At 35.2% G+C, this 11,108-nt stretch overlaps 1 protein-coding gene across 1 annotated transcript; it reads right to left on the bottom strand.

Annotated features, from left to right (window-relative positions):
• Nucleotides 1-249: 249 nt before the first annotated feature.
• On the bottom strand, nucleotides 250-2,539 carry LOC121326162 (cytochrome b-c1 complex subunit Rieske, mitochondrial-like). The gene is made up of 2 exons (XM_041269347.1): nucleotides 2,251-2,539; nucleotides 250-1,031 (listed from the first exon to the last, which is right to left on the bottom strand). The coding sequence occupies exons 1-2, from the start codon at nucleotides 2,459-2,461 to the stop codon at nucleotides 421-423; spliced, it is 822 nt and encodes a 273-aa protein (XP_041125281.1). The 5' UTR covers nucleotides 2,462-2,539; the 3' UTR covers nucleotides 250-420.
• Nucleotides 2,540-11,108: the final 8,569 nt, after the last annotated feature.

Genomic DNA, 11,108 nt, shown 5'->3' on the forward strand with positions numbered 1-11,108 from the left:
TAAACTCTAGGTGCGTACATGTCTGGCACTGGCATTGGAATCTCATTCCTAAAACAAATCCTAGCAATGTAGTTCTTTTAACCACAACATTCAGGAGGACATTCAATTATGTGCTTAGCGCAGCAATTAAACAAATCCAAACTAGAATGTCCAAACTATTCAGATACAAATATCAGATTACATTGTTTGGTGAAGGGTGTAGCAAGCATGACAGACTGATTAAATCAACTGACACAAGAGTTTATCTGATGAGGTAAAATGTACATTTATTTATTACTTACGAACTTAAAGCATATCCCAATGTACCGATACACATTTGGATCAATAGATGGTAAAATCAATTCAGTTCAGAAATAAGCCTGCCACAAAAAAACAGGCTACATATATTAGGGGGAAGGAAACAAGATAAAATCCCCCACTCTAACCAACAATGACTGTATCCTCATCAGGGAATTCATAAAATGGAACCTCCAGATTGGCAGGTGCTGGGCCTTTTCTTATTCTTCCAGATGCATCATAATGGGAGCCATGGCAGGGGCAATAATAGCCACCGTAATCGCCTGCATTAGCAATAGGCACACAACCAAGGTGAGTGCAGACGCCAAGAACAATCATCCACTTGGGTTTCTTAACTCTGTCCAAGTCATGCTGGGGGTCCCGCAGCTCAGCCATGTTCACACCTGCTTCCACCTCAATCTCCTTTGGGGTCCTGTGACGGACAAACAGAGGCTTCCCTCTCCATTTGAAGGTCACGTTCTTGCCCTCTGGAATATCAGACAGTTTAATTTCAATTTGCGACAGTGCCAAGACGTCAGCAGAAGCACTCATAGTGGAGATGAACTGGGAGACCACAGTCTTGGCAGCGTAGGCAGACACTACAACCGTTGCTCCAGTTAGCAGGTAGGAGAATCCCTTCCTACTGTCACTGCTATCCTGCGATGACTTGTTAGCATTCTGTACCTCAGGTCGCCTGTAATCGGAGAAATCGGGTACTCTGATGTCACTATGTGCAAAACGAACACTGGCAGCACCTTAAAATAAAAAACATAAATAAATAAAAAACATTACATTGGCTGAAATGTGTTAAAACACCCATCATCCTAGTGGATCGTCACATTAGTGAGGCACTATATGATATCTGATACCAGGTGGCAAACCATTATCATCTGTTAATAAAGTAACTGCAATAATTAAATCACTTGAATAAATGCAGGTGTGTACGTTTAGATAACAGCTTTACAGTACTTAGCCTGAATAAAATGTGAAAACATCAAGATGACGAAATCAATTTTTTTTTAGGTTACTCAAATAGGGGAAATCCTCACTAAATATACATAAACTAAGGCCTAATTTGTCAGTCATACCACAGCTTCAACTGCCGTAGGAAATTATAAAGTTTTAATATCTGCTTTAGAATGCTTTACTATAACATTAAGCAAACAACATAGGATACACTGTCATGAATAACCTGTGGGACACTGTAGTTAATATAACTTTACTCAAGTCAACTTTTACAAAATGTTATGGAACTTAGCAACTGTTTCCCATGTCGTGAACTACAGTTAACTGCACATATGGCTAACAGTGTTTCTCAAAATGTGTACACACTGGATTTGCATACTGTATAATTTAACTGTACCTATAGATATACCTGTGTTTAGGACATTACGGTACTCCTAATTGTTTTGCAGGCAAGCTAGGACATCCCAACCTTGCCAGGAAACTCGTACTGTACTTTACTCTTCAAATATATACTATTTAACGTACCTAACTTTCACTATACCAATTAAAAGCTTGTGTTATATATTGTTATCTAGTTACAGGTAGTTTACCTATCTGATCTTTATTATAGCTCCGGTTGCAATATGACAGTAAAAATAATGTAAATACCACGTGTGTGTACCCACATACACAGCAGGTTAGATTAGTTAACCTTTTAAATCCATATTGATATCGATTTCTATTTTAAAGTTGCATTATGTCTTTAATTCAAAATGTACTGATCAGTTATTGCCATGGTCTTGCGAACACAGGCCTAAACTAGGCCTGTTTATGCAACTTACACAATTTAACTATTAAATGTAATTTAAAATGCATTGTATACAAGACAAGCGTAATGTTTACATGAATAATGGGAACAGTTGTAACGTTAGACCTTAAAATATTCTACAGATGATGTATGCCTTTGACTTGATGAAGGCCCAATTCTTAATCCCCGCTACTCGAGTGAAGTTAAGAAAGAAAACTCACCGTTAATGCTGGCAGAGACTGTTGGGCCGGTCTTCGGGCTTTGCCCGATCAAAGAATCCCGGCAAAGGAAAGGTTTCTTCACATTCTTCAGCAACTTTTCAGTATTAACAACCACACCGGGAACAAGGGGTTTCAGCTGGCCGGCCACGACATACGAAGTGGCTTGCAGGTACGGGGGAAAAGCCCCAGAGCGAGCGGCTAGCGACAACATAATGTCGTGTTTACAGATCTTCAATCTCGGTCACAGCGACCTTTATCGAACAGGCAAACTGAGAGGCTTGCACCGTGCGTGTAGCGTTTTTGACAAACGCTTTGCGTAGAGGCGTAATACACACGGAAGGGGTTGTAAGAACTACAAAACTACAACAACAACAACAAAACTGACCAGAAAGAAAGATGTAATGCATTTGTAAACTAGCTATAACGGTAACACCAAATGAAACTGATAACAGAAAATGACTTGCAGGGTTCGATTTTTTTTATTTATTTTTTATTTATTTTTTTTAGATACAAGTTTTACATTATTATTATTATTATTATTATTATTATTATTATTATTATTATTATTATTATTATTACAGATGACTCATCTTTTTGATCAGGCAAGCAGGGTGAATCATTGTTGGTAACAACAGTAAATATATATGTAAAGGCAACTTCAACTCTGCTGTGAAAGTGTATTAAAAATAAATACATAAATAAATAAAAATAGGTACTTAAAGACAGTTAAGTATTACCTCCCACACCCTTCTTTGATTATAGTTTACCTATAGTGTTGTGTTTGCAAAAGTTGCATTATACTGAATAACAAAACATAAACAATGAAAAATATCAAGGTTTTCTGCATAATAACTTGCCTAGCAATAATGAGTCCTTCACTACAGAATCTTTATTCCTCTACCAAAGAAGAGTTACAATACTGCATGGCCTTGAAAGGTTGAAGTAAGGTTATGACAGTTCCATCTGTATTCGTTTGGGATTCTTCAGGATGTTTACCAGACAATGCCTTCAGATTTGATAGGTAAACATTTGCAGCACAGAAATGCAATAACCGGCATTTAATATTTGTTTTATATATATATATATATATATATATATATATATATATATATATATATATATCTATATATATATATATATATCTGAAATTTATCTTCAAATAGAAGCAGTAGAAGCTTGGGATAGACAGCTTGTGGACAGTCATTTCTGCACTTGTTAAGTACAGAGTGTATTAAACCAACTGAATGTTGATCAGAATGGAGAAAGACCTTGGTTACTGTAACCCTAAGCCTTTCATCACTCTGAGTCAACAAGATTTAAGTGCCTGCCACCTTGAACATGACCTCTGTCACTGAATGGGCTCTTCTAAATAATGAACACATTAACCTTATGTTAAAAATGACACCCATTTAAGCTTTTTATTTGCCCTCGTTTGGAATTTTAACATTCTGTGTAAGCTTGTGTTTTCAGATGTCATTTTTGGTCTATGTTTCACTAGATACTGTTTCAGTTCCATTTTCCCATGGTTCTATCGAGGTGCTCTCAGATTTGCCGAGCTGCCCTCAGGTTTGGCCAGCAGGATATTGGTATAATTTGTTTCTAGGTTGTGTTACAACAATTTCATGAAACTTTAGTGGCACATATTTTTCTGTTATAGTTCTAGCCACTTTTCCATAACTTCAGCGCCCTGTTAAACTATGATGACCCTCTTCATTGTGTTCATCTTAATCTGAAAGGCTTGTGTTAACATGTGAGATTTAAAATAATAGTTTCCCAGAAGGGTGGCTTGAACCGTGTGTGTTTTATATCGAGTCAACAGCTGTGTCTCTGTACTTTCAATGCTCTGATGTCTTTAACGTAACCATTTACTAAGAAAATTCACTGTCACAATGAAGAGATAATCTCACCTTTTGTGTAGATAGTATGGCTTGATAGAAGTGCCCCCCCCCATGAAATTATTTTGTACATTAACAAGTAAGCGCTGATCTGTAAGTTAATTGGTTTAAGTTGGCTCATTAAGCCTGTCAGTTAACAACAACAGCTAATGGTCATTTCTGCATCGAGATCAAGGGTTAGAAGGGTGCATAGAAGGCAGTCAAATGAGCACTCAGCAAGGTGTACGTCACCAGATGATTATTTTTTATTCTGTGCCACAGGAGCTATTTAAGTGGCCACGTTGCTCAGACGACCGTTTTCAAGTTATCAGAATGCTATTGTGCTACACCCCCGCCCAGCAGGACACTTAATCACTCTTTTATCTGTATAATTAACATTTCCTTGAACTTAACGCTGTCAGCATATCTAATAACAAGCTCCACATTTCTCAAAATAATAGTGTACAAGAACATTTTAAAATAATAAAAATATTAAAATGAATAAAAAATATATATATATATATATATATATATATATATATATATATATATATATATATATATGAGTCAGTTTCTATTGCAGTGGTGTTTCAAGAGTGGGTGGGTGAACCAATAACGCCAGATCATACATCTAGATCCCTCACACTCGGTGCATAATGCTACATTACCTCCAAAATACTTGACATTTCAACTAATTTGTCTCTTTTGGTTTTCACTTGCATAGAAAGTTTGTATTATTCCACAGTTATTCACAGCACTAACTGGAACAAGTGCTATTGTAACCAGTGTAGACCTGAAAGGTGTTCAAGTTATTCAAATTATTCCATCGCTAACCTGCGGCTAGACAATCAGAAAATACTATGTAAATCCATTTTTAATCGTCCGCCCAACTGAGTTGACTAATATGCAAGATGTCTGCACTGCACTCTGTCTAGCAACTTGACTGTGAACTCCTGCATCGCTGCAGTAGTGATGGTGTTTGCTGTACCTTTAACAATGCAGTAAGAAGTATGAACAGACTTTAAGATATGACAGAAGACACACATTTCTCAAATGTTCTCCTTTCAGATCTTGGTATCAAAGCCAGTGCATCTGCTTATATCAAACCCCTTCCCTTTTAACTGGATAATGTGACATAAATCTTATTCTCTTGTCCCAGGCTTAGCGAAGGGTGGCAGCTCACAGATGAGTATTTTCCTTAATTAGTACAGCGTGCCTTCAAAGACAAAGCTCAGCTCTGTGTCAATAAGTGGTTTTGTTTTGTTCATATTACACTTATTGTTGGGCGCTACACATGCACTGCATCAAGTCAGTAACCAATATTCTTAAAATTCATGTAAACTGAGAAAAACTCTTGTTCAGTAGAAAAGAGCTACTATGTGCAAAACTTTTGAATGTTATGTTTTGAGGAGCACAAATAAAGCATTAAAAAAATAAAGAACTACTGAATTATATAACATATATATATATATATATATATATATATATATATATATATATATATATATATATATATTATTGCATTTCTGTGCTGCAAACGTTTACCTATCAAATCTGAAGGCATTGTCTGGTAAACATCCTGAAGAATCCCAAACGAATACAAATGGAACTGTCATAACCTTGCTTCAACCTTTCAAGGCCATGCAGTATTGTAACTCTTCTTTGGTAGAGGAATAAAGATTCTGTAGTGAAGGAAACGGTAAGAGGTCAGTCATACTTTATAGATCAGTGAAGCGGGGAGTCAAAACCATTTTGAACATTCAGCAAAAGTTAATGAGTCACCAAAATAGTGTTCTGCAAGGCAACTCCCTGTGTGCCCTTTTCCTGGAATCAAAGACACAAGAACAGATATTTAATTAAAGCACACTAAGGGGAAAGCTACTTTTCTGCGTCATTTGCATATTCCCACATCAGATAATGTACAACCCCATTACAAAAAGCAAAACAGGATGCACTTTTGTCCTTCCATAATGAAACAGAGGTACTTCTTGTGAACCAATTTCCATAAATATTAGTATTTAAGTATCCATGACATTAGTTGATCTTTTCAATTTGTTATTGTCAAACATGCTTTACTTTTTACACTTCTTAAGTTTTGTCGAGACTATTCAGAACACATTGTTGTTTACTTTATCTAGTGTACATTTTGCACACGTTTTGGTTTATTTGTGTATCTTTCCAATTTATAACTGAGAACTGTTGGACTACATTGATAAAATGGCCAATTCCAAATTAATTACTGGGTGATAATGCATGTGTAAATATGTGAAAATGCATTTGTTTTGTGAACTACGTAAGGTCCATTATCACAGATTGAATGCTCTGCCTAAAGTCATTTAGAATAATCACAACTCAGCAACTGCCACTTTCTTTGATAGTGTAATCTGAAAAGTCACCTTAAAATCTGTATAGGTAAATAAGAACAGCTGTTTAAGTCTTTCTTAATCCATAATGATATATAATTGGAATAAAGCCCTGTACCTGGTATATAATATATAAACTAATTTACCTCAGGAAGCACACCCCAGGATTCTGTATTCTGCTTTTGATCCATTATTCCATGATGTAAGGAATTTTGTAATAGTTTTTGTGTTAGAACTGTTTATTCTTTTATATGATGTTATTTTCTGTTACAAATTGAACAAAGAAGCTGGGACTGTAAGGAAATGTGATAGTCCATACTCATATTGTTAGAATATTTGGAATGTATGGTCAATTGAGAGATATTGAGCATAGAGTTATAGTGGGGTATAGTGGGGTATCTTAGTTTGTGAAGCTTGACAAATTGCCACGTACCCAGGTATAATGAGGAGGGGGTCATAACTGATATCATTGAAAGGGTGTGTTTTGGAATCTACAAAACTAAAGTGAAAACATCATCCAGGTAGCAGTTCTATCAATCTCACTGCAGCCCAGAGTGAGGCGACTCTGTTCAATACAATTGTCTATTCTACACTATACCAATAAACATATATATGTGACATCCTTGTCAAGTATGTGTCCTACCACAACACTAGGGTACACAATTGACTTGTATTTGTAATGCATTTATTTCTGAATGCAGCAAAGTCCTAAACCTCCAAAAGGCTGGATCAATATCAGGACGACACAGCTCGCTCTCTCTCTCTCTCTCTCTCTCTCTCTCTCTCTCTCTCTCTCTCTCTCTCTCTCATGACGGGAATGCTGCGTGACTACAATCAATAGCGCCAGTCGTGGGTGGAAATCTCGTAATGATGTTTCACTTTTTTTTTTTTTTGTAGAACGAAACTTAATGAAATAACAAACCCACTAATGCCAGTGATGTAGAAAGCTTCTAGAATCAAGGCTAAATAAACACGCTCCAGGCTGTCTATAAATCTCTGCAATTGTTTAGAATTTAGAGGGAGTTACTCAAACGAAAATAATCAAATATTTACCAATTAAAAAATGGATGTGTAAATATGAGTTGCATTAGTTAAAGAGGGTGCTTTAACTTGATTTTACACCTTGTTTAACATAGTTTTTTTCTGTCCAGGATCCAACAATATGCAAATTAAATTAATCTAAATTGGGTCATATTTTCAACATGTTTATTCCAGTCTTTAATTAACTGCTTTTTTTTTTTTTTTTTTTTTTTTTTGAAAGCGAATCAGAAAAGGAAATTATAGATTTCAAGTTCTCTTTAGCACTTTCAAGGTGTTTTGTTTTTCATTTTGTAACATTAACATGAATGTATCTCCTTTAAAAAAAAAAAAACATAGGTGTTATTAAATGCTTTGAAAATATAGTTAATTGTCATCCAGCATATAAATAGTGTCACGTCTCTCAAGCCTTTAAACATTTGATTCTGTTGAACAGAGGAGAAAATATATAAGGATGGTTTTTATCAAGTGCTGCTAGTGTTCAGCTAATTACTTTCTCCCATTACCATCATAGAAAAAGTTGTAAAACAAAAGAGCACAAAGACTGGTTTAACAATACTACTACTACGACTACTACAAAAATATTACTGGTTTAATAATAATTATTTTCTGATTAAAGCAATTATAATAATAATAATAATTGTCATCCAGCAATAATAATAATAATAATAATAATAATGCAATAGACACTAATTAAATTTTTAAAAACCAATTTTACAAAACCATGTTAATTTTTCCAGGGTTTTCTTCTTTTTTTTTTGTTTTACCCTGAGGGCAGCTCTGCTGAGCTATCATTACTACCACACAGTTGGTGGTGTGTTTTGCATGATTTCTGTAAGTGCTGACCAGATCCAATAATATTTGATGAGCAAGCCTTAGAATTATCGCTGCAGGTGAAGATTGAATTCTTATACAAATTGTTTCCTGTTATTATAGGTTTCTGACCTGGATCAGCACTAGCAATGTCTGAAATCCAGGGCACTAACATAAATCGTTTTCTGGGAAAATTTAACAGAGTATAAGACGGTGATAATAAAGCAATGTGAAATACTCTGCTATCCTTTGTGATAAATTAAACACTCAACACTCTTGCATTTCAGCAACAGTAATTCTATTCCTTGACCGTCTTTATAATTCAAACAGGAGGTAAAGCACTTTAAATATTTATCCTTTGCAGAGTAACCGTTCAGACTTTTGTTGAGCATTGTCCACACAGTGAGGGTCCCCAGTGGATCAGCTAGGAAAAGAATGGTACAGTTGAAATTCGGGTGTTGCGGAGTTTTTACTCTTGGCTAGTGATCCATAGGAAGATCTGCATTGGTTATTGTATTTCCAGTTATGGAAAGCACATTGATTGTGGTTTGTTCTTCTCACCCTTACTGGTCAGACTAACGACAAACAAAAGCAGACAGAGACAAGTTGAGCTGAAGTTTTTCTTCCAGGATTTATTGGCAACATATCCTGCTTAGGTTTACCAGGTGAAAAGAAATTGGTTAGACAGCGGAAATCGAAGATCTTAAGTTGTTTGTACCTAAAACTCTAAACTAACTCAACACCCCTAGCAGACCCTTGCTCTAAATAACCCTGTTACTGGACATAACCCAATGGGTCGTTCTACTGAAATGAATCAAATAAAAAAAGTTTATATCCCTGACCAGTATCACAGTTCAGTGGGCTAAACAAGTCAGTGAGAACGTTACAGTCATTTCCTTTGCATGAACAAAATGCTGATGTAATACGGTCCAATACTATGTGCAGCCAAAGGCGAACAGACACCTTGAGATGAGATTACCTCTTTGTTATAATGACCTAGGCAGTGTCTTCTGTTTGAGTAAAGAAAATCATCATATCTGTGTTTTTAAGATATTATTATTACCCAATAGGTTTGATAATATTGAACAGGCATGGTGGCAGCTGTTAACAATAATGTAAAGAGTTCATCACCTTGTTTTTTGGTGCATATTTATTCCCCTTTTTTTAACGATTATTATTTTGCTCTGCTCTGTTGTGTTGAGGTACCCTGATTCACCTCTCCAGCAACAGACACAGTAAACACAAAAAAGTCTCAGCTGTCCTTTCACACTTGTTTGTTTGTTGTTGGAGGTGTTTTGACTGTGTTTATCTGTTCAATCAGAAACCTTAAATATATGCTGTTGATTTGTTGCCAATGTGTGTTTCTTTTTGAAGTATATAAATGAGTATTGTGATAAGTTCTATGTGAGTAATAGAAAACGAATCAATTAGTAACAGAAGACTACACCAAATCCCTTGGTTATGACTTTCCTCATGAATAGGCTTTCATTACCCATGCAGAACTGTCATCTTTTCGTTTTATCCTACTGGGAAAGCAATACAATTTTTTTTATTTATTTTTTTGTCTCATAATCTGGTTATTGACTATACAAAATAAATTCATATTGAAACTGTACAATGCTTAAAACAAAACAGTTGCTCGTAACAGGACATGCCAAAAATAAATACATCACATAAAACAAATACAATAAAATAAAATAACCATGCTTAATGTAGTGAGAATTTGAAACAGAATATATCTACAAATCTTTACAATAATAATACTTTTAATGGTAAGTGCCTTCCTTTTGTGCGGTTGCTGTTAGCAACAAATAAAGGATTGGATACCAAGTCAAATACAAAGCAAGTGGTAACATTAACATAAATAAAAAATAATAGAACAGTATTAAGCACAGCACAAGTGCACAAAAAGAGCTGCAAATTGACTGAGCCATAGAAATGTGTATAATTATTTCCAAATGAATATCTGTGAATATCAGAAATGGCATGGACTGAATAAACACTATGATAAACTATCCTCTTACATAGAGAATGATTGCTTTATTGACAAAGCAGTGGGGAAAAGATGTACAGAGCTATTCATAGCTGTTCAGGTTTTTCTCTTGAGGGTTATCAATTCACTATTTTTCATAAGAACTAACCATTTGTTCAATTAAAAAAGAAAACATGGTACTGGTTTGAAAAATAATACGTTTATTGCAGTAAATGACATCGGACCAGTTGTTAATGGCAGAAATGTAACTTGTGACTTGTGACTGTAACTTGTCTGCTCATTTTTATTATGTGCTCGACATTAATTTCTAACTTGTCAGTGTTTGAGTTTTTGTCTTCTTAAAGATTGTCTGCTTTTGAAAGGAATAGCAATAAACATTTGATCAGAGAATTACGTTAACATTTGTAAGACAAAGACCATAGCTGTTGCAAGAAAAGATGCAGTCACTATTTTTTTTTTTATTACAGCTTTGGGCTGTGGAACACTGTCTCTTAAAGCTATGCAATATTGTATGGAAAGTGTGCTTTTAAAAACAAGATTCCCGTTTTTTTTTTTTTTTTGTCTGAGAGGATTTCTGTTAATCGCTCTTCTACTGGCACAGGCGAGCGCCTGTTGGGCAAACCGACATTTTGTTGTTGCTAAGGAACTTGCCTTTGAAACAAAGCCAGCAGGACTATTTAACAATGGTTATGTAACCTGCTTTTACCAATAAAAGGTAAACATGATTTACAGTATAGTGAAATAAATTAGATGGGAAAAGATGTGAGAATGATATTT

The sequence above is a fragment of the Polyodon spathula genome, chromosome 13 (genome assembly GCF_017654505.1).
Source record: "Polyodon spathula isolate WHYD16114869_AA chromosome 13, ASM1765450v1, whole genome shotgun sequence".
Classification (NCBI taxonomy): domain Eukaryota; kingdom Metazoa; phylum Chordata; class Actinopteri; order Acipenseriformes; family Polyodontidae; genus Polyodon; species Polyodon spathula.

What these genes read in the sequence shown, in the direction of transcription:
- LOC121326162 (XM_041269347.1), bottom strand. Translation starts at nt 2,461, where the DNA reads ATGTTGTCGCTAGCCGCTCGCTCTGGGGCTTTTCCCCCGTACCTGCAA. An exon ending in AGTCTCTGCCAGCATTAACG is followed by an intron (nt 1,032 to 2,250) that starts GTGAGTTTTCTT and finishes TTTTATTTTAAG; the next exon opens with GTGCTGCCAGTGTTCGTTTT.